The 24,076-nt window shown below is 39.4% G+C and overlaps 1 protein-coding gene across 3 annotated transcripts in view; it reads left to right on the top strand.

The window, feature by feature from the left end:
* The window catches only part of LIFR (LIF receptor subunit alpha), a 94,729-nt gene that overhangs the window by 23,258 nt on the left and 47,395 nt on the right, over window positions 1-24,076 (top strand). For all 3 annotated transcript variants that reach the window (XM_057541163.1, XM_057541162.1, XM_057541164.1), the window contains exons 2-5: window positions 9,721-9,881; window positions 11,516-11,630; window positions 14,064-14,200; window positions 20,266-20,429. In XM_057541163.1, the coding sequence (XP_057397146.1) occupies window positions 9,740-9,881; window positions 11,516-11,630; window positions 14,064-14,200; window positions 20,266-20,429 (558 nt within the window). In that variant the 5' untranslated portion in view covers window positions 9,721-9,739. The remainder of the gene's footprint in view (window positions 1-9,720; window positions 9,882-11,515; window positions 11,631-14,063; window positions 14,201-20,265; window positions 20,430-24,076) is intronic.

Here is a 24,076-nt window from a genome sequence, read left to right as displayed (position 1 = left end):
TGTGTTGTTGGATTCTGTTTGCTAGTATTTTGTTGAGGATTTTTGCATCTATATTCATCAGTGATATTGGTCTGTAATTTTCTTTTTTTGTAGTATCTTTCTCTGGTTTTGGTATCAGGGTGATGGTGGCCTCATAGAATGAGTTTGGGAGTGTTCCTCCCTCTGCTATATTTTGGAAGAGTTTGAGAAGGATGGGTGTTAGCTCTTCTCTAAATGTTTGATAGAATTCACCTGTGAAGCCATGTGGTCCTGGACTTTTGTTTGTTGGAAGATTTTTAATCACAGTTTCAATTTCAGTGCTTGTGATTGGTCTGTTCATATTTTCTATTTCTTCCTGCTTCAGTCTTGGAAGGTTATACCTTTTTATGAATTTGTCCATTTCTTCAGGTTTGTCCATTTTATTGGCATGGAGTTGCCTGTAGTAGTCTCTTAAGATGCTTCGTATTTCTGCAGTGTCTGTTGTAACTTCTCCTTTTTCATTTCTAATTTTATTGATTTGAGTCCTCTCCCTCTTTTTCTTGATGAGTCTGGTTAATGGTTTATCAATTTTGTTTATCCTGTCAAAGAACCAGCTTTTAATTTTATTGATCTTTGCTATTGTTTTCTTTGTTCCTATTTCATTTATTTCTGCTGTGATCTTTATGAGTTCTTTCCTTCTGCTAACTTTGGGTTTTGTTTGTTCTTCTTTCTCTAGTTCCTTTAAGTGTAAGGTTAAATTGTTTATTTGAGATGTTTGTTGTTTCTTGAGGTAGGATTATACTGCTATAAACTTCCCTCTTAGAACTGCTTTTGCTGCATCCCATAGGTTTTGGATCGTTGTGTTTTCATTGTCATTTGTCTCTAGGTATTTTTTGATTTCCTCTTTGATTTTTTTCAGTGATCTCTTGGTTATTTAGTAATGTATTGTTTAGCCTCCATGTGTTTGTGTTTTTTACGTTTTTTCCCGGTAATTGATTTCTAATCTCATAGCATTGTGGTCAGAAAAGATGCTTGATATGATTTCAATTTTCTTAAATTTACTGAAGCTTGATTTGTGATCCAAGATATGATCTATCCTGTAGAATGTTTCGTGTGCACTTGAGAAGTGTAATCTGCTGTTTTTAGATGGAATGTCCTATAAATATCAATTAAATCTATCTGGTCTGTTGTGTCATTTAAAGCTTCTGTTTCCTTATTTATTTTCATTTTGGACGTTCTGTCCATTGGTGTAAGTGAGGTGTTAAAGTCCCCCACTATTATTGTGTTACTGTCGATTTCCTTTTTTATAGATGTTAGCAGTTTCCTTATGTACCGAGGTGCTCGTATGTTGGGTGCATATATATGTATAATTGTTATATCTTTTGCTTGGATTGATCCCTTGATCATTATGTAGTGTCCTTCCTTGTCTCTTGTAACATTCTTTATTTTAAAGTCTATTTTATCTGATATGAGTACTGCTTCTCCAGCGTCCTTTTGATTTCCATTTGCATGGAATACCTTTTTCCACCCTCTCACTTTAACTCTGTATGTGTCCTTAGGTCTGAAGTGGGTCTCTTGGAGACAGCATATATATGGGTCTTGTTTTTGTATCCATTCAGGGAGCCTGTGTCTTTTGTTTGGAGCATTTAATCCATTCACGTTTAAGGTAATTATCGATATGTATGTTTCTATTACCATTTTCTTTATTGTTATGGGTTTGTTTTTGTAGGTCCTTTTTTTTCTCTTGTGTTTCCCACTTAGAGAAGTTCCTTTAGCATTTGTTGTAGAGCTGGTTTGGTGGTGCTGAATTCTCTTAGCTTTTGCTTGTCTGTAATGCTTTTGATTTCTCCATCGAATCTGAATGAGATCCTTGCTGGGTAGAGTAATCTTGGTTGTACGTTCTTCCCTTTCATCACTTTAAGTACATCATGCCACTCCCTTCTGGCTTGTAGTGTTTCTGCTGAGAAATCAGCTGTTAACCTTATGGGAGTTCCCTTGTATGTTATTTGTCGTTTTTCCCTTGCTGCTTTAAATAATTTTTCTTTGTCTTTAATTTTTGCCAATTTGATTACTATGTATCTCGGCGTGTTTCTCCTAGGGTTTATCCTGTATGGGACTCGTTGCGCTTCCTGGACTTGGGTGGCTATTTCCTTTCCCATGTTAGGGAAGTTTTCGACTATAATCTCTTCCAATATTTTCTCTGGTCCTTTCTCTCTTCTTCTGGGACTCCTATAATGCAAATGTTGTTGCATTTAATGTTGTCCCAGAGGTCTCTTAGGCTGTCTTCATTTCTTTTCATTCTTTTTTCTTTATTCTGTTCTGCATCAGTGAATTTCACCACTCTGTCTTCCAGGTCAGTTATCCATTCTTCTGCCTCAGTTATTCTGCTATTGATTCCTTCTAGTGTATTTTTCGTTTCAGTTATTGTATTGTTCATCTCTGTTTGCTTGTTCTTTAATTCTTCTAGGTCTTTGTTAAACATTTCTTGCATCTTCTTGATCTTTGCCTCCATTCTTTTTCCGAGGTTCTGTATCATCTTCTCTATCATTCTGAATTCTTTTTCTGGAAGGTTGCCTATCTCCACTTCATTTAGTTGTTTTTCTGGGGTTTTATCTTGTTCCTTCATCTGGTACATAGCCCTCTGCCTTTTCATCTTGTCTATCTTTCTGTGAATGTGGTTTTAGTTCCACAGGCTGCAGGATTGTAGTTCTTCTTGCTTCTGCTGTCTGTCCTCTCTTATTAATGTTCTTATAGTACCCCCAGGTCAAAAGAAATAACCTAACATTTCTTTTTATGAAATAGTAGGTCCAATCAAATTAATAAGTATTTATGACCTGACACTTTAGTAGCAGTTTGAGAAAATAATGCATATCAACGTAAAGGTAATAATATTTTTATTTTATTCTTAAAAAGCCACGTAGATGCACCTGTGGGTACTGCAGAGCTTCTCAAACCTTGGAAACAGATTGGGCCCTGCCACCCTTTTTTCCACCTCTACATTGATTTTTGGTTTGTACTTGTGTTTTATCACGACATCCAACAAGCCTTCCCTCCCACTTCACAAAGATATGACGTCATGAGAGGAATGTGGCATGACCTAGTGTTGAAACCAAACTACCTTTAGCTAAAGGTTCTCATAGTGTTGGATAGATGTCACTGTGTTTCCTCTGAAATTTTAAAATGTACTGTGGTACTCCAGTTCATTTGCTTCTGTGCCTTGGGGCACCTTAGTGCATGGTTTGGGAACTACAGCTCGAACTTAGCTTCCCAGTGTTGGCAGTACTTGGGTTAGTGGTGAAGCCTGGCAATCAAAGTGTAGTGTGCAGACATATACATATTCATTTACATCTTGGTATTCACTCACCTATCAGCCAGCTTGAGCTTTGAGTGCTGAGTGCCAGGAGCTGTGCTTGGACACTGATGGGGGGTTGGGGGGGAGGGGGAAATGCCTTACAGTGAACAGAGAGACAGCATTTCCTCTCAAGGAGCTTATAGTCTGTTGGAGGAATTACAGAATTGGGAAGAGATCAGCAAACTTTCTAGTAGGGGCAAGGTCGTCAATATTTTAGGTTTGCTGGCCTTGTAGTCTCTGTGGAAACTATTCATTCCCAACGTGGGGATGTGAAAGCAGCCTTGGGCAGTATGTAAACAAATGGGCGTGTCTCTGTTCTAGTAAAACTTTATTTACCAAAGCAGAGGTGGGTGAATCTGGCCCACAGGTCACAGTTTTTGCAACCCCTGTAATGGAGATGTAATTAAAGTGTCCTGGAAGCAGAAGAAGGAGCATCAGACCTTCGGGAACCGGAAGGTATCACAAAGGTGATAATGAGCTCTTCCTGACTCCCACCAGGAGTCTCCCAGGTGAATTGAGGAGAGGGTGGCAGAAAGGAGTACAGAGGGAACTCCAGGCAGAAGGGAAAACATGTGCAAATGTAAAGAGTCATGAAGGGGTCCGGCAGCTTGGAGAATGGAATCAATTTTAATGTGACCTGGAATGAGATTAGAGGGGAGGCACAGGGCTTCTTTCCTGGGTTAAAACAGTTTCATGGATCATTTTTCTCATTTTTGGTTTTCTGCCTCATTTTTTTGGTGAATCATGTCCTCTAGTAGTCTCCAGAGAATGGCTGCAAGGAAGAAATATCTTTTGAGATCCGGCATGTCTTTATAAAATGTATTTTATTCTCTCGCTTAATTAATAGTTTGAGTATAGAAGTCAAGCATGAAAGTAATTTTCACTCAGCTTTTGGAAGACGTTCTCTCTAGCTTTCAGTGCTAAGAAGTCTGTGTTTTCGTCTCCTCCCTGCCTCCCCTCTCCTCCCCCAGAGTGTTTACTGACCACACACCCAGTGTCTCCCGTACACCCGTGGCCCGCTCTGGAGATAGTGCCGTCACCTTCCCCGTGTGACAGTAGAGGGTTCGTGGGGCTCACAGGGCAGTCGCAGAGTCCTGGCTCAGGGAGCTGCTCCCATGTTGCGCTCATTCCTGGGCCCTGGGTGGGACCTCCCCCTCCCCCTCCCTGGAAGCTTTTCAGAGCTTCTTTTACGCAGTTATTACGTGCTGTACTGTGGAAGGAGTCTTTTTAAATTCATTGTGCTGGGTACTTGGTGGCATCTTTTAGGACTAGATTTTTGCGGTTGAATATGGATTCTGTGTATGTTCTTGTTATTGCAGTTGTCACTTAATCAGTCTCCTTTAAACACCACTTCCTTCAAGCTTCCCTCTTCCTTCACACCTTTACGTCTCCCTACACAGTCCAGTCTCCATCTGCCTCCCCAGGCTGAGCTTTCCAGTTCAGCCAGGTTGGGGTTTTCCACAGGTACATCTCCCATTTTACTTAAATCCCCACACTTCACTTTAACAATACAATAGAGTCTACCTACTGCAAAGTTTCTGTTCCTAGAGAGCATTCTTCAGAGGGCAGTGCTTGAGGAACTTAAGCTCTTGTGAGTAGGCGGGTAGGAGTGGGGAGTGGAATTAGGAGAGTGGTTGCTGATCAGAGTTTTTTAATGATTTTTATGTTCCCTAACAGAAAACAGTGAGGAAGGAAAAAAAAAGGGACACTAAGGAGGATGGGAATCGGCAGTAGGACACTGTCTGCTTTCCCACCTGGTTGCTCGGGGTGACCACCCAGGCACCTCCTCTCCTGTAGGCTCAGTGAACTACTTGCACATTTATTTTGCTGCGCGGTGATTAAGCAGCTTTTCTCCTTCCAGTGTTTCATTCCTTTGTGTGTTAATGACAAGGGAGTTATTTCACTGTGGTGACAAGAATAGAGGCTCGGAATAAAGATGCTTTGGGTTGTCTTTACTCACCTCTCTCTGCCTGAGCAGTTGTTTCTCAAGCCCCCTTCCAGGCCAGAGTAGATTCTCACCAGCAGAATGCATTCACTCACTCTCTGTCATGTTCCTGCTCCCTCTCTGCCCACCTGTCTCCCCTCCACCCCCCAAAAAGAGAAAACAAACATAACAACTAAACAAAATGCATCAGGACTGCAGTTTCTGGCACTCTTCTGCCTTTAGCTTTACTTTTCTCCACTCTTTTTTCTAACTACTGTATCCTCAGCAGAAAGGTCCAGAACCTCATGTAGCCTAGAGGCAGAACTCTCAAAGCCGATGAGAAAGCAAACAGAGCACCTGTGTGGCCACTTTCAAGGGAGGGACCACGCTTATACGGTTGGTGGCCGAGCTCTGCACGCTGGGCCCCGGCCGCTCAGACGCCTAAGACAGAGGGCAGGATACACGCAAAGACACAAGAACTAACAAGCAAAAGACAGATTTTTTTCTTTGTGCTCAACAATTTTATACATTGATTCTGCATGATCAGTTTTCCTAAACTGAAGGATTTATTGACATTTTTGAATCCTTTAAAATAATTACATTGAGGAGGTTACGAACCTGGTAGCCCTTGGGCAGGATGCAGTCTGAAGGCATATTTTGTTTGGCCTTTAGAATGTATAAAAAATATGAGTTAGTTGCTTATGTTTACAGATTTGAGTATTTCATGTAAAATCCCAGATTTCTAGCTAGTCTTGAAAAAGAAGAAAATCTGGCAAAACAAGGCCCATTGCTGCCACCTTTAGAGCAGGTGGCTGTCCCCACCAAGGACACAGGGCTCCGGTTGACACCTGCCTGAGTAGTTTCTTCCCTGTCTCTCCCCTTTAGAAATTTACATTTGCATTCTTCTGGTGTCAAAAGACAGCTACTCTAATTTTGAAAATTAGCTCCTGAAATTTGATAAAAATGTGCTTTCCTCTAAAGAATAAGCCATTGATGGGAAAAAAGTAAGTTCTGACAATGCATCTATCAGGAGGGAGCAGGAACGAGTTTTGTGGGTCCCTGTTTTCCTGGAGGTGCACCGGAGGGCTCTGTCCATGTATTGTTCCAGCCTCAAATAAGTCCATTTGCTAGAGAGGTCAGAGCTATTAGAGCATAATATAATACGGCCTAAGGACTTGCTCAAAGTTGTCTGTGTCAATGTTATAACAACAAAGTCCTCTTTATCATCTTGCCTGTTTTCAGTTAAGCTGGCCTTGGCGACAGTGCCATTGATTCTTCTGTTCCCGAGCACCCCACCCTGACCCTCGCAGACCTGCTCAGTCGTGTCCCTCCTGGGTGGGGCTGGCACTGTTGGCACAGTGCTGCTGGCACTGCTGACCTTGTGCTTGTGCCTGCCAACAGGAATGGAATATCCCGCTTAACTTGGGGAAGTCTCTCCTAGGGACTCTGGGCAGAGCTTGCCTCCGTGCCACCCTGGTTGAGGCTGAAGCTGGGGAGGTGGGGGCGGGGGGTGGATTAAGTGATTTGCGCTCAGTCACACCGCTAATTGGTAACGGAGCCAGGATGAGGGCCTTAGTCCACAGTACCCAGTCCCGCGCCCATCCTCAGCCGCCTCCCTCCCCCGCCTGCCGCTTCATGGGACACACTCTTTTCTAGACAACTGTAGACTTGTAGTGAGGGATTGTCTCATTTCAAGGTAATTCTTAGCCAGTCAGTGAATATGGTTTGTGATTATTTTAGTCATGGTTTGGTCATGTTTGGTCTCCTTTATTAAGTTATTCCTGTACACGCCACGTAATTCTATAACTTTAGCAATTGGCATTTTCGACATTCCATGAATACATTTTCATTTTAATAAGTAAGCTCGGCGAAACTGTGATTGACTAGGAAGTTATTCATCCAGAAAATCATTGTGAACACTTTTGAAATGTGTGCTGTGCCTCGTGTATGTTTGGTTATGATCATTTGTGCTCTTTGGGATTCACTTCGCGGGTTTGTGGCAGGGCTCAGCAGCAGCCAGGCGGCCATCTTGCCGTTTGCTTTCACTAAGAAACATGTTTCTTGAATTCTCTTGTTAGGTTCCAGTTATTTAGATGTTCGATCACCTTCCCTTTTTCAAGTTCCGGTTTCTCATATTTCTTCTCACATTTTCTATTTCTGTCTTTTGTGTATTCTGAAAGATTACTCAATGTTTTATCTGTCATTAGAAATCTTTTACTATCAGCCAATGTATGTAATGTGTAAGAGTTATTTCTGATTATTCCTTTTTCATTGCATCCTCTTCTTGTTTTTATGACTGTGCCATGCCTGCTCAGAGAGTACTATTTAGAGGTGATTTTCTTTTTGTTTTTTTTTGTTTTTTACTTTTCCTGTTTCTCACATTATCCCTATTTCCTCTGGGAGTAATTTTTATTTTCCTTTTGGTGATCCTGTTTATCCTGAATTTCTCTTCAACGATTTAAGCTTTCTTATATGTTTTATGATCCTTAGTCGTCTATTCCAATATAAAAATGAGGCAATATTAGGTCTGACAAGGAGTTTTCAGCACATTGGGAGGACTTGTCTGGCAAGCTTCATTCAACAACAGTGGATGCGAACATCATTACTCGGAGGAATCCCTCAGGGTCAGGTGTGGAAGGCTTTCCTCTTTGACACCCATGTCTTTGTTAGCTGCTCTGTGTCCTCAACAATTCTTTTATGTTCTGTAGGGAGAACACTTCTGTTGGGAGTGGGGTGTAGGAGCATGTCAGAGTTGACTTCTATAAACAAATCTTGGAATCCTTGAGCTTCAGCCCCATGAATCACTGCATCCTCCTTCACACACGCACAGAGGATTTAAGTGGCACCATATCCATCCAGTATTGTTTTTCCACCAAATCTAGTAGTCGTATTTGCCTTCTCTCTTCTCCCTATACCTCACATAATACACAAAGTACACTTATAGCACGTATATGTTGTTGGCACTATTCCAAGTGCTTTGCATATATTTACTCATTTAATCTTCACAACAAACTTATGAGAAAAATAGTTATCCCTACTTTACAGATGGGAAAACTGAGGCACAGAGCAGTTAAGGTTACACAGTAGGTGCAAAAGCTGGGATTCAGAGCCTGTCTGTGTTTTTAACCACCACTCTGTCCTGCCTATAATGGATTGATAAGACCCTCCATTTCTTGTACGGATCCTGAATCTGACCACCTATCACCACCTCTGCTCTTGAAAACCTTAGCAGAGGGTCCTCACCACTGATTATTTCATTTGGACTATGGTTCCCCTGCCTCTCTTCTCCCCTAGAGTCTGTTCTCCATGTAGCAGCTAGAGAAATCTTCCCAAAGTGCAGATCGGATCATGGATGTCCCCTGATTAAAACACTCCAGTGGCTGCTGCTCATCTCGACCTGTTAAAGCCCTTGTCCTTTTGATGACCAAAGGCCCTCTGTGGCCTGGCCAGCCCACCTCCTCTCAGCCCCCCTTCCTGACCTTTGAACCTGGTAAGCTGTCCTTGTCTTAGGGTCCTTGTATTTGCTCTTGCTACTCTTTCCCTGATCTTACCATGGCAGTCTTCTCATCAGTCAGATCCCAGCTCAGATGCTGGACCTTCACTCACACACTCTTGTGCACATTGACTTACTCTAGATTTTGAAGTTCGTATCAGGACCTTACTTGTTTATGTATGTGTCTCTAAAACTAGCATCTAATCTCCTTGAGGGCAGGGACTTCGTCTAGCTCGGTGTTGCACCCTTGGTGCCTGGAGGAGCGCCTGGCACTCGCTAGGCTGATGGGTATGTTGGGCTGAACAATGCCTCCCTCCGCTGCAGCCCCTCCCTACCACCCGCCAGATGCAGTCACCGCTCGTCTGCACGCTCTCAGTTTTCAACAGAAATGTGTTGAAATCTCTCGTCTGCTGATAGTCCCTTCCCCGTTATAGTTGTTGAAGTGTTTGTTACACTTTAGTCATTTGTATGTCATTGTCAATATTTTTGTCACATCTGCAATCCCCCATATGTGATTAATGACCCTAATTTTTTCTTTAAACTATTTAAATTTATATAAAATAGAAACTTAATATCACAGTGTACATGGAAAAGAAAACCAACATTACTTGTCATAAATAGGTGACTATAAAAGTTAATATATACTAATTAAAATTAAAAATGCCATTTCACATATCACTTAAAATTGTCAAAACCTCAGTTTTATGCACTGCTTTTCTATACTCTAGCAGTACTGGAGTGTTGATAAATATGTGCTCAGTTATAATCTTGAATTTGAAGCCTATCCTGACCCTATAATGGATCCCGGAGCAACAGCTGTGTCCGATTGTCACATCTCCTAAAGCCGGGGTAGCTGAGTCTGGTGTCTCCGTGGCTTTAATGTGCAGCATGTTTTGGTATTTGTCGGTATCCATTTTCAATGTTGATGTGCACAGGATAAGGAGTGTCCTTGGACCGGTTTGAACACCATTTGAAATTCTTCTCCTCATGCAGAACTGACTACATTGCACAGATGATGGACATTTCCTTATGTTTGAAACGACCATCCCGGATGGGGGACAGTAAAAGAATGAGGATGACTTCAAATTTCCAGTGGCTGTTATTAACAGTTCTTCTTCTATATTTAATGAATCAAGTAAACAGCCAGAAAAAAAGTAAGTGCATCAGAGTCAGAGAAAATGAACTGATTGCAATGTCATTACTGTTTTGATTAAGAAGCGATCTTGAGACTTTATTGAACCCTTCAGGTTGTGGTTAAAATCCATTTCTATGTCATTTTTTTTTTAATGTACTTCTAGTTTCTTTTAAAAAGGCCCGTAAAGGTAGATCTAAGTATTCATTTCCCATTAAAAGATTATGGTATAACTTCCATACAGTAAAATTCACCCTTTTAGGATAAAGTTCTGTGAGTTTTGACAGATGCATACAGACATGTATCCACCTGCACAATCAAGATACAGACCAGTCCGTCATTCCAGAAAGTACCCCTGCTCCTCTGCTGTCAGCCTCCCATCCCCACCTCCAGCCAACACTTGTCTATTTTCTGTCTGTAATTTTGCCTTTCAGAATGTCACATAAATGAAATCCAGATATCTGCTTTAAGAAATATATGATTTGTTTTCCTTTTATTTAAAAACATTAAGAATGATTGTAGGTATAATCTAGCTTGCTCTATAAAGAACATTTTCATCCTTCTGCCTCTGAGTTTAGTTTTTATATTATTTCCATAATTAAAGAGATCTTCTCTTTTCCCCCCAAATTACTACTAAATAACTTTATTATGATTACTAATGATTTCTAATGTGTTTCTAATGTTTTTGTTTTCTGTCTTACATAAATAGCTTTATAATTCATTGCTGTAGTGAATAGCATACCAATCACATGTAAAAATTAAAGAAAAAACCTTTTTAATAGACATTTATATAGAGAATCTGAGATAGAATACCTTTTTCACACTCTAATTGCTTTTCCCCTCCCTCTTGTTCTCCCTCTTTCCCTCCCTCAAGTCCTCTCCTTTCTTTCTTTTCATTGTCTTTTTAGAATGACAGTTTTTCATTGTATAGTCCTTATGTATTCCATGATCTAATGTTATTTTATAGATGTGAGTAAATACTATTAGGACTGTAATCTTCTGAATTATTTGTTACTTTTCAGTTGTTTAGGCCTACACAAAATATATATTTTTCAGAGACTCATGTGAGTTTATTACTGTTTATTTGATGTGCTTCATAAAAATCTAAAGATTGGCTATGGGATTTCTGTGTAGGTGGCAGTCTGGTAACAAGCTGTGAAGCACTAGTAGTTAGGAGTGCTTAGAAGCTGTGTTTGTGGCATAGGAGATAAATAGTTTTTACTTAAAGTCTTAGAGTTATTTTTTTTTTTTAATTTACCTTTTTGCAAATGGGGTCACTGGAGACTAAAATTCTCCCAGGTGCTCTCTTGGTCCCTTCATTGAATCCATATAGTCACTCCCTCTATTTATCTTAGTTGTCTGGAAGTGGAATTTCTGAGAGAGGCCTAACCCCTAAGTGGTCTCGTGGTTGACCCACTTTCATCAGTTTACTCCCTAGCTTTTTTAAACCAAAGCTACAAAAAGAAATATAAAACCAGTCACCTCCTGTGACTGCAGGTTCATCTCTGCATGAAGAACATGGGCCTTCTGCAGACACATATGCTTGTACTGATGGCTGGGGACAGTTTGACTTGTTGACTTTTACAGTGCAGTTAAATTAATAAGCATTTTGTGTGTGTGTGTGTGTGTGTGTGTGTTTTGTTTCTCCTTCTCCAGGGACTCCTCGTGATTTGAAGTGTATAACTAACAATTTACAAGTGTGGGACTGTTCTTGGAGAGCACCCTCTGGAGCAGGCCATGGTGCTGCTTATGAAGTTTGCTTTGAAAACGGGTAATGGAAACACTTTGGTTAATTTATAGTTATAATCTAAAGGTTCTTTGTCTTTAATTTTAGAATATAAAGATTTTATTCTGGAAATTTTTAAAAGAAGTTTTAAATCTTAGCTCTCTATTTTCTAAAAATCTGAATCTTACTTCAGTCAGGATGGAAACAAACCCTTCTCCTGGCCACAACTTTGATTCTTTTATCGTGTGAATGTTGAGTATGGGAAACACTTCTCATGGGCTGTGGATTCTGATCATCTGTGGGGAAGTTTTATGGTCTACCCTAAACCAGTGCCTACCTGTATCAATGAAGTTCAAGTTTTGACTCTGCCTAACAGAAAATGTCAGTAATAGACAGGCATTTACTGTCATGTAAAAGGTCTGGAGTAGGTGGTTCAAGGCCAACGTGGGTGCACATGGCCATGAGAGGCCCAGGTTCCTCTTTTTCATGCTACTCAGCCACCTTGAGTGTGTGATCTCGTCGTTCAAGATGATGCTTCAGGAGTGGCTGTCACGTCTGCCTTCCAGAAAGCAGGAAGGAGATGGTTTTCTTTAGGAAGACTTCTCAGAAGTCCCGTACAACACCTCTGCTTACATCTCATTGGCAGAACTTAGTCCAGTGGCTAAACTTATTTGCATAAGAGGCTAGGTGATGTGTTCTCATAGCTGATGGCAATGTACTCGGATAAACCTGGGGCAGTGTTACTAAGGAAAGGGGGGAAGTGGACATTAGGAGGCAAGTGGTAGGTTCCATCACACTGCCTTACCCTCTCAGGTAATCTTGGAGTGGCTGCAAGTCCTGGAGCTTGCAGTGGAAGCCTTCGGGCTGTCTGCAAGCCAGAACACTCTCCTTGCTTCTCCCTAACCCCAGCGGGGCTCTGAGTTGTTTAGCAACGCCAGAGAAGTTCAGTGCAGAGCTCCAAGCACCAGTGTGCTGATAAGTGGTCCTAATGTAAATTGACATAAATGTGGATTTAAATACACTCAGATTTTTTCCCAGTCGGTGTACATTTGTTGAACATTAGTCTAAGTGTGATGGTAATTTATCAGCCAGGACAAGCTTGGTTTTATTGCAGAAAAAACCCTCGAATCTTATGTCCTTATTTTCTGCAGTGAAAATAAAGGATTACTCCCGCTTGTGTTTTGTGTCTCTCTTGGAGTCAGCTGGCATCTCTGCCCCTTTTCCCTCCCTCAGGGCCACAGGCCAGGGGGCCCTCATCTCCCAGTGCACCAGGACGGGAGGGGAGCAGAGCCTGCCTGGCTTTTAGAGCCTTCCCGGCTTTTAGAAACTGTGACCTTCACTCATTTTCTCTACAAATAACATCACATGGCCATGCCTTGCTTCAGAGGAGCAGGGAAGTGCAATCCTCCTGTGAATCCAGAAGGGGAGAATCCGAAAAATCTGGTAAATAGCACTACTGACTACTGCAGGCCCCACAGGGAAGAAGTTATCCTGGCTCCAGGAGTTCGCGAGAAGCAGATCATAACGATGCTGTGGGTTAAGTGCTGATGCTAATTGTCTGTGATGGTCTGAGACAGCGTTGACCAAGGAGTGTGAGGTCCAGAGAGGCTGTCAGAAGCGTGGTGGTGGAGTAGGAATACTCAGTTTTCTCGGCAGAAATAGGACAGAAAGGCATTCCAACCTGAGAGAATATTGGGTACAATGGTATCAATGTATGAAAAAGCATGATTTAGAGAATTCGGGTGGTTTTGTGCTGCTGGCACGTAAAGAAACCTCACACGTGAGGTTAGCCAACCCTTTCAAGTCCTCAGTCCTAAATTCACTTAGGAATGTGAAGAGGCCTGTGTGGGGCAGAGTGGTGATACAGGAGGCACCCAAAGTCCTTTTGCTTGAATTAAATTTTATGGGAAATTAGAAATGTACGTGAATAACAAAGCGCGTAAACATGCTCTGTAAAGATACAGAGGGCCATGGAAGCACAGGAGAAAAATTCACTTTTGTCTGAGAGGTAATGGGTGGTAACTAGAAGCACTTTGAAAGCGGAGCTGATGAGAACATGAGAATGTTTTGTACGAGTGACCCATGAGGCAAGACAGAGGAGCAGACAAGCTGGTGGAAGTCTCACTGATGGGGACCCTGTAGTGGTCGGTCCAGAAGGGGGGTGTGGGGGGCAGGGTGTGTGCAAAGGCAGGGTTGGGCGGGGTTTGAAGGCCATGCTAAAGCCCTAAGTTTCTTGATAGAATCGTCTCTGCTTACTCTCTTGACTTTCTGATACAGTCTGGTTATTTTTCCTACCACCACATTGATGGACTTACCAATTACCTCGCTTTTTTGCAGTCTTAAAATGGGATCTAACCTGTCATATTTTTGTATACAAAAGAACAATGTATTTTCCAGTGGATTTTGTGTTAATCAAGTTTTTATGAAAATTGCGCTCAATTTTATCTGCTAATTAAAATTTGATTTCTTATATTGCAGGTCCCATTCTTGTTATCGATTGGAGAAAAATATTAAACTCCCAGCTCTTTTACCTGGTGATCATGAAATAACAATAAATCCTTTACACGATTTTGGAAATTTTATAAGTAAATTCACACTAAATGAAAAAAACGTTTGTAAGTATTTGAAAAGAAAATTGATTTGAAAATAACTCAGAATGGTGCCTTTGTTAGTACTGTGCTGCTTTATATTTGACAGGAATTTACCATTCTTTTATATCTTTTGTTAAACTAATATTCTCATTTACCCAGCGACCATACTTCCAATTGTGGAGCATAGCCAAGATCAAGATGGAAGCAAACTCTTCCTCTGGTCAGTCAAATAGACGTCACACAAGTTAAGGTCCTTCCCACGGTTAGATTCTCTTCTCCTACCCCTCTACTTTGTTGATTCCTGCATGCCTTTCAGAATTCCTCAGCCATCCCTAGGAAATAGTCTTTGACCATCCCCTCCCAGAGGAGACCCCATTCCTTTCTTAACATTCCTTTAGGCAGTCTGTATTTCTCTTTTGTGGTATTTCTCACAATTGCATAAATAATTTATTATATAATTAGGTGCTTCCTGTGTGTTTCCTCTACAAGAAAATGGGTTCCCTGAGGGCAGAGACTTTGTCTTCTACACCTAGTGTCTAGTCCAGTGCCTTGCACATAGCAGGCATCTTTTATAGATGTGTTGACCGAATGCCTAGGACATATGCTACAAGCTGGGTGGAAGCATGAAATAAATCCAGGCTCTTGGAGATGGAAATTTTGCCATGCAATGAGACCTTAAAAACTCCAGTGGTCTTGACTCTCTTAATGGTGGGGTAAGCAGGTTTGTTGCCTTCTGACAACGATTATAGGATGGCATCATAATGATATTACAATGAGTCTTATAAGGATGACTTATTTTGAAGCAAGGGAAAGAAAATATAAACAACTTGGTGATCTCTCCAATTTTACAGACAAGGTGCATGTTTGGAGTGGTCTGTGTCTGAGATAGCACAGATTTTGAAAGGATAATAGCAAAGCATGCTGTCCAGGAACTTAGAACCAGTCTCATTTTCTGGCTGAAGTATTGTCTGGGTAAAGTGCTACTTAGGGCTGTTTTCAAGATAAAGAAGAGCCATGTTTGTTATTTTCTTTCTGTAGTTGTATGTGAGATACATGTGAGATTGTTTTGTGCAGATCAGCCATGATCCCAATACCCAGGAAGAAATATTGTTAATACTTACATGTGTTCTCTATGTATGTGTGTGTGTGTGTGTGTGTGTGTGTGTGTGTGTGTATATAAACAGTAAAGTTTATATTACTTTATGATAGGCTTACCAGAAGATATAGATAGATTTTCAAGTTATTATGTAAATAAATCTACATTATAGCTGCCTAGTATTCCATTGAATGGAGGTACCATAATTACTTTGTCATTGATTTTTTTTTAGCAAATTGTATTTTATTTTATTTTTAGCAAATTATATATTTTATTTTTAAATTTTTTTTATTTATTATACTATTTTATTATAATCAATTACCACATCATTTTAAATAGAGGCCTTGTAAAATTGAACTAGATTGATGTCTTTTTTTTTCAGTTATACATGTACATGTATCTATTCTTTTAAAACTTCTTTTCCCATTTAGGTTGTTACATAATATTGAGCAGAGTTCCCTGTGCTATACAGTAGGTCATCCTACTGTTGGTTATCCATTTAAAATACAGCAGTGTGTACACGTCAATTTCAAACCGGGGCGGGGCGGGGCTGGGGGCGGGAAGTTTTGGGGGGGAGGGATAGCTAGGGAGTTCGGGATTGTCATTGATTATTAACATTGAGATTTTTATTTCCAGTCTTTCAGCATAATTACCAATGCTTTAATGAACATTTTTTGCACATATATGTTGCTGAATTTGTGTGATGATTTTCTTAGGCTAAATTCCTAGAATTGGGAATGCTACATTAAAGACATCTGCTTTTTATGACTTTTGATGTCCGCTACCAGTTGTTCCCCCCACATTTTGAATCTTTTTGCATTCCCACAGACATCATATTAGAGCATGCCTGCTTGTCTGCATCCTTGCCAGGACTGGGTATTGTCTATCTCTCTTAGTTTTGCGATTTCAATCTGATGGCCCCCAAATTATAGCGCTGTTGTTTTTATATTTCTGTGATTACTTTTTTAAATTATCAGTCATTTTTATTCTTTTCTGAACTATTTATGTCCTTTGAAATTTTCTCTGATGTTGAAATTCATCTTTTTCCTCATTAGTTCACAAGAGCTTTCTGTATAGTATGGTTATCACTTCTGTCCTCTTTGCTACAAATACTTTTCCAAGTTTAAAATTTAAACTTTGTGGTGTTTTTTTCATACCACCAATTTTCATTTTTATATAATAGAATCTCTTGATATTTTTCTTCATGAGTTTTTGGTTTTGTTATCATGCTTAAATCTTTCATCCATCTGGAATTATTTGTACTAAGGTATGAGGGAATCTAACTTAATTTTATTCCAGATTTTTAAAAATTTCCCCAGGACTCTGTCAGAGAGCCAATTTGTGCTGTCTGCTTTTTCAGTAGGGATTGAGAAGGTTCTGTCTGGGAAGCTACTTGAAGATAACAGTGTTAGAATTAGAAAGGCAAATCAGGACAGACTCTAGGTGACTTACTTGATTAATAGTTCACTGTTTTTGCATAGCATGTAATTTGTTGACAGCATTTTTAATAATAATGGGCCTCATTGTGATTTGAGTATTAGATTAACAGTATCCCAACATTAAGATATTACTACTGCTACTCAAATAAGAAAAATACTGATAAGAAAATGAAAAGCAAATTAGATGAATATAAGAGAAGGAGGTGGGTCCATCAGCAAACCTTTGAACACCTGTCATATGCAAGAGATGCTGTGAAATGATAGTGGAGCTGTGCATTAGAAGATTTGGGTTCTTTGGCAGTTTGCTACTAAATAAAAGTATGAGAAATTAAGTTTTCTCCAAATCTTAAGATGCTTTCAAAAGTATACATATAAAGCAAAGAAGATGTTTAACACATATACATATATCTAATAAGCTTCTTTTTTAAAATTTTATTTATTTTTGGCTGTGTTGGGTCTTTGTTGCTGCACGTGGGCTTTCTCTAGTTGAGGCAAGCGGGGGCTACTCTTCGTTGCGGTGCGTGGGCTTCTCTTGTTGTGGAGCACGGGCTGTAGGTGCACGGGCTTCAGTAGTTGCAGCATGTGGGCTCAGTAGTTGCGGCACGCAGGCTTCTAGGGCACACGGACTTCAGTAGTTGTGACACACGGTCTCAGTAGTTGTGGCTTACGGGCTCTAGAGCGCAGGCTCAGTAGTTGTGGTGCACGGGCTTAGTCGCTCCGCAGCATGTGGGATCTTCCCGGGCCAGGGATCGAACCCGTGTCCCCTGCATTGTCAGGCGGATTCTTAACCACTGCGCCACTGGGAAAGTCCCCTCTAATAAGCTTCTAATTGACAAGGGCAAGCACAAAAATAAGTCTTTGTAAGATTTTTAATCTCTAAGTTTCTTAAAATAACCTAAAAATTTGGATCTGTATGAGGCAGAATAAATAACGTGGATCCTATAAAAGAGCTGGGAAAGCTCCCATCTTCTGATGTTCTAAGGCAGAAGGGGCATGGAGGTTATGGGTAAAGATAAACCAGCTTTATTTAAAAAATAAACAAGACTGATGAAATTTTTTCTAGCTGAAAAGTTTCTAGTTTCTAGAAAGCAAGCTAACATTGTCCTCAAGTGTATTTTAGCTGGAGAAAAATGCAGATGACGGTTCGTGGGAGCTTAGGGGAACTTCCCTGGTATACAATGAAGAAGTATACTATGAAGTGGTGAAAAAACTGTGTTTAATCTTTTCATTTGTAATTATGGCTGTTACTGTCTTTAGCTTGAAATATTAGATATGACTTGGGTTTTGAAGAATAGCCCACTGCTATTTAGATAAAACGTTAATTATGTGTACTTTTCAGGGAGGGAAGCATTTTAATAGATGAGTGTTGCCTTAATAAAGTACTCTCATGTTTCATAATTTTAAGTTACTACGTTGTGTCATCTTGGAACATTTGAAGGATCCGTGTTCTTGGCAGCCTCTGCTCTGTGTGGTTGCCCTGCCACCTTGAACTTGTCCCTCCTGGCACTGAATCAGCTTGTCACTCCTCATTTGCTCCTTTTTTAAAAGCAGTTTCCCACTTAAACTTCTCGTGTAAAGCATCCTCCACTGTCCTTATGTAGCTGTGTAACTGTTGACTGCTGCATATTTTAGGCTTTAATCCACATGTTCTATTTCCTGTGCGGCCCTAAACATTTTACATAAATCCAGTGTAGAGCACTGTGGTCAGTACATTTTAAGTAAGTTTAGTAAAAACTTATTTTTAAGTTCCAAAACTAATTTATATTATATATAATTTATATTATTTTAGTCTGCTTTGCCATTTTTGTTCTTCAGCACATTCAGCCACCCTCCCTCTGTCAGCTCCCGCAGTTGTGCTGGAAGTGACTTTACTTAATGGTCCTTGAACTTCCTGGGGGAGCACTAGGATAGATATGGGGCCTGAGAGGCTGTGACTCTGGATTTCTTTTAGCTTCCCTTCACCTTACTGTCATTTGAGGAGAGCACAGGCAAGAAAGAGCCCTGCATACCAGAAAGCCTGAATTACATAGAGCAGAGCAGGCTATACCTGTGTGCTTCCCACTGATCCCCACGTTTTTCATCACTATACTCCTTACAGGTAGGAAGACTTGAAGATTTTGAAGAAAACCTTACTCTTATGGCTACCTTTTTGTTTTTTTAAGTTTACCAGTTTCTCCCTGTGAGAGGCTCTATCCTTGAGCATGGTTTTTCTCTTTACCTTTTGTACTACAGCTTCAGAGCCTACTGCCCTGCCAGCCTTCTTTCTCAGGAATTGACGGTACCCTCACCAGCATCAGTGGTCTTTTCTCAGCCTTCCTCTCTGAACTCTGTTTTCTTGGGCCTGGACGACAACCCATTTCTTTTGATCTCAGTGATCCCAGATTTTCTCTGGTTTCCTTCTGCTTCTACGTCATTCCCTCTCGGGATTCTTGCTGGGGTCTCTGGCTCCTTGAAGGTGTGACTGTGTCACTAGCTGTCAAACAAGCTTCGGCTGTTTTGTGTCAGTGTGTTATGTTCATTTCTTGAGCTGCACTCAGCGAGTTCCTCTTGAGTCTGTGTGCACGCTCTGATTGGTCCCCGTTCTCACTTACTGTCTGCACCTCCCCCGTCCACTGATGGTCTTTTTTTCCCCAACACTTAGTCATCCATGGCCAGACTCCCACGTCTCTTCACAATTGTCCCTGATACCTTTTGCCTTTCTTCCTGCTTTCTGGGCTAGTGACTTGAAGAAATCTTAGATGTTTTCATGTCTTGTTATTACTAATCCTTCATTTCTTTGATCCAGTCATTTCTTTGTAATGCCCATTAGATTTTGTCCTTTCTTTTCCATATATGGCGTCCTGAGCCACATCCTTATTACTATAGCCAGGCTTTCTCCAGCTGTCTCCTGCTGGATCACCTTATCTCTTTCTCAGTCACCTGCAGACCTGTTGCACACCACTGCAAACTAGCCTTTCTGAAGGACTTCCCAGATCCCGCCAAGTACTTCTTAGAACCTGTTGGCTTCCTCAGCTCAATGCTTTGGTCACTACCACGGTCTTGCTGCTGTTTACTGCTGCCTATGCCAGTAGTAGCTCATTGCATCCTCAAGTGGGTAACTTTCCCTAGCATGCAGGCTGTGACTGGAGTTGAGTGGGGAAGGGTGCAGAGAAAACAGATGGAAAGGTTTACCAAGGCCAGCTCTCCATAATCTATACAAAGGGAGCTTTTTTACTTCTCTCCAATGTTGTCTGCTTGGGGATTTCAGACCCAGTGACACTGGAGTGTTGTGGGAACTCAGTTGCTGTTTGTATTAGAAGATGCATTATGGATTTGAAACAGCGGGCTGGTAAATAATTTTCTCAGATTTGGCTGATGAACAACTGGGACCTGCTTATACAAATAAATACATATATTTATTCTCTTTTTTCAGTAGTAGGTGCAAGAATTTACTTTAATCCTTAATTGTTTTTTGATCAAGAAGTAAAGTTTAAAATTAGTTGATTAATGGGATTATAATATGAAAAATAGTTACTTATTTGACTAAGTTTTATCTTTTGCTTCCTTTTTTTAAGCCTTAATTCCAGATGCTCCGGAGATCTTGGATTTGTCTGCTGATTTCTCAACTTCTACATTACACCTAAAGTGGAATGACAAGGGTTCTGTTTTTCCACATCACTCAAATGTCATCTGGGAAATCAAAGTTCTACGTAAAAAGAATATGGAAATCGTAAAATTAGTAAGTTTGAACAAAAATAGTTTTTTTCCTGTGACATTAAAGAAACTGAATACTTTTTTAAAATTTTAAAGTGGCAACAGTGAACCTTTGGCTTATTAAAGAAGTAAATCAGATATCCTTTGGGGGTTCACTAAAAACTGTATGCTATGCCTAAAAAAATCACTAAATTAATGAAATAATGTGTAACCATTATAGGAAGTTTAGGAAATTAAGGGAGGATTAATCCATGGTTCTGCCACTTGAACATAGTAAACAATATCTTTGTGTATTCCTTTCTAACCTTTTTTATATGCATGTTTTTACATAAATGAAATTAAAAATATACATATAATTTAATTTACATATTACTATAAATTATCTAACATTATAGACATAAAAATGTTTTGCAACATATTTAGCCATAGTAATTGTTGAGAAATCTATAAGTATAAATCTATAAGTTTGTATAAATCTATAAGTTTGAATAAATCTGTAAGTTTGAATTAATCTGAATCCAAAATAACATTCTTATATTTAATAGTACATGGTTTTTTTTTCCTCTAATTTTTAAAATCTTGTTTATGAATAGTTTCCTAATGATCCATCTTTAGTTTGTTATTAATCTAAGGAATAGTGAGAAATAGCAGTGAAAAGTATTGACAGCTAGTACATGGGAATTCCCTCTTTCATCCTTTTACTCTTTTCCTCTTTAATGCACTTGAAATATGCCTAGTTATAGACTTAAGAATTAGAAGACCATGATTTTACAGTTTATTTGCCTAAGTACATAGATAAAATAGTAAAGATAATAAATAGGATTATTCTGTATTTCATAGCCACTGTATTATTTTTCCTTTTTGACAACCTATGTATTACATCCTGAAACAGTAGCAGCCATAATTGTAGTTATCTTGTATCCAGTGCTTCTGGCATTCCCCTTCCCGGCACTATTGTGAAAGCTCTCTATATGTTAATAGTTTGCATCTTCACAACAGGCCCCTGGGGGAGGCTGTATTAGCATCACCCCCATTTTACAGATGAAGATACAGAGTCACAGGAAGACATTAAGTGGAGGAACCAGGAATCAAACCTAGACAGTTGATTCCAGAGTCTGTGCTCTTCCTTAACCAGTACGATCTGTACTGTATTACATAATCAGTATACTTATTTTCATCTAAGATGCCCTCCCTTTCCTTTTCACCTATACAAATTGAATACACATTTCAAGACCCAGGTCAAATCCTATCCCTTATTTTAAAGCCCATTCTAATTACTTCAGTGTAAAAATGCTCTCTCTTTTCTTGAGTTTTAATGGCAATTCTTGTGTGTCAGTCTGATTTGCAGCTAACTTTGATATAGCTCTACCATTGTTGTCTTAAAACTATTACTTATTTAAAATTGTATTGTGTAGCTTTTTTTATGGCCTAACATTTTATATTCTGCGTTACTACTTACTGGCTTAGGATGACTTCTCAAAACCTCCTTTCTCTTATTTGTAAAGTGGTGCTAATATTTGCTGTAGTAAATGATATGATATTTATAAAGCTACTAAACAGCTACTAGTTGTTATTAATTCCTTTGGGAGCTAGATGGTTTGTTTGTTTTTTTAACTGACTTAGGGATGCCGGAGTAAGAGGGATACTCTTTGACATGTAAGTGAAATCAAACATAAATGAACGGAAATATTATTCTAAGGTCATGTAACTCATTGCCAGAAGATGCGTAACAAGACAGCAATGGCAAGATAGTAATTCCCTACTTTCTGGAATATGATCTTTGGAGAAAAATCTTTCTGTGGGGAAAAATAGCAAGAGGCAAGAAAAATAGAGCTAGAACAAATTAATTTTAAAAAGTTACTCCTGTCCATAGTAAATATGACATTTTTATTTATAATTATATTATTAGTATTTAAGGTAGAATTGCTTATAATCAGTCATTTTATGACAGGTTATAATGCTATTATTTTGTAATAGCTTAAAGATCATTAAGGATCATGAAACACTGTAAATGTGAGTTTCATTTATAAGTTTCATTTATAGTGTTTCATTTATAACTTGACATTTTCTGCCCGCAGCCTCACAAACAGCTGTGGAAGCTTTGCACTGTGCAAGCCAGGATGTGGATGATGCCTGGGAGTTATGCAGCCCTCTCTCCTCCTCTCATTTTTCTCTCTTGTAAACAATGAATTCTTTTAGCTGATTCTTTTATTATTTGTCTCCATTTTTCCAGATAGCACGCTTATGTTGCTCTTATTATTATTATTATTATTTTAGTTTTTTGAGCAATGTTTTATTAACTTCCCACAATGGAAAATGAGAATTTAGTCCTGTCTCACTTCCCAGCCCAGGGACACGCACTCGCATGTATGTGCACTCACGTGGGTGTGCACGCACGCACGTGCTCTCTCTCTCTCTCTCCACTTCTTATTTTTTTCCAATATCATTATGTTATAATTTTTGGTAGACCATTATTCATTATTTGGATTACAGTTATGTAAACACTATTTATAACTGAACCAAGTAGTGTTTACTATTCTTACTTTTCCTTTTTTTTTTTGTACATCTTCTTGTATTGTCGTGTACTTTTAGTTTTTATTTGTCTGCTTCATTAATTCAATCCTAAATTCTTTCTGGGTTGTGTGAATCTGTCTAAATGTTCAAACAAACATCAGTTTTGTCTTTGTGAATACATCTCTCTGAGGGCCTTCTGACTTACTTCCTGACCCTTTTCATATAAGAGCTCATGTGGATGCTGCCAATATTTGTATAGCACAAAGTGTGGCAAATAGCTGAGTATTCTGAGGTTTCTCAGGAGCTCCAGCAGCCTCCACTCCCAGTAGCCAACCCTTGGTTTGAAGAGATTAATACCTGGGTATACCTGTAACCCATTCAAGACAAACCTCTATGTTTTTCAACACATTTGTTAGGAAGCTATGGTTCATCCTCATCCAGAGGATTCCTTTTATATTTGTCTTATGATGGATCCTCTTTTTCCTGAATTCCTTGTTTCCTCATTTTGGTGGAAGCATAAATTCTAGTAGTTATTTGCTATTTTTTGTAGATACTCTCTGCTAACTGCAGTGGTAGCTTACAGATATATTTTATTTAAAAAAATTTAAATCAGTTGCCAGGAAAATTTAAAAGACTGTCAATTCCAAATATTGAGAAGATGCAGAAGGATTGGAACTTTCATACCCTTCTGGTGGGAATGTAAAATGCTACTTGATGAATACATTGAGATACTACCTTTCTGAAGATATCTTTATTCTGCATTCACTCATGATTGCTAGTTTAGCTGGGTAAAAGATCCTAGGTTGGGAAATTTTCTCAAGATTTTGAAGGCATTGTTCCATTTGCTTCTCATTGTGGATCTATCTTCATCTGTTGTGCTGGACACTCATTAGGCCCCTTTCAGTCTGAAAACACATGCCTGTCAGCTTGGGAAATTTTCTTATTTTATGTCTTTGATTTCCTCATCTCTGTTTTCTCCTTTTTTTCTTAGAACTTCTGTTCTTTAGAAATTGTACCTTTCTGACCTTTCCTCTAATTGTCTTATCATTCTTACATTCCATCAGTATTTTGCTCTATTTTCTGAGCAATTTTTCCTAAACTTTATCTTGCACTTTTGAATTTCTATTAATATACGTTTTAATATACAAGAGATCCCTT

This window comes from Balaenoptera acutorostrata, chromosome 2, assembly GCF_949987535.1.
Source record: "Balaenoptera acutorostrata chromosome 2, mBalAcu1.1, whole genome shotgun sequence".
NCBI classification, from domain to species: Eukaryota; Metazoa; Chordata; class Mammalia; order Artiodactyla; family Balaenopteridae; genus Balaenoptera; species Balaenoptera acutorostrata.
Note: the sequence above shows the minus strand (reverse complement) of the source record. Positions and strands in the feature narration are given on the sequence as shown.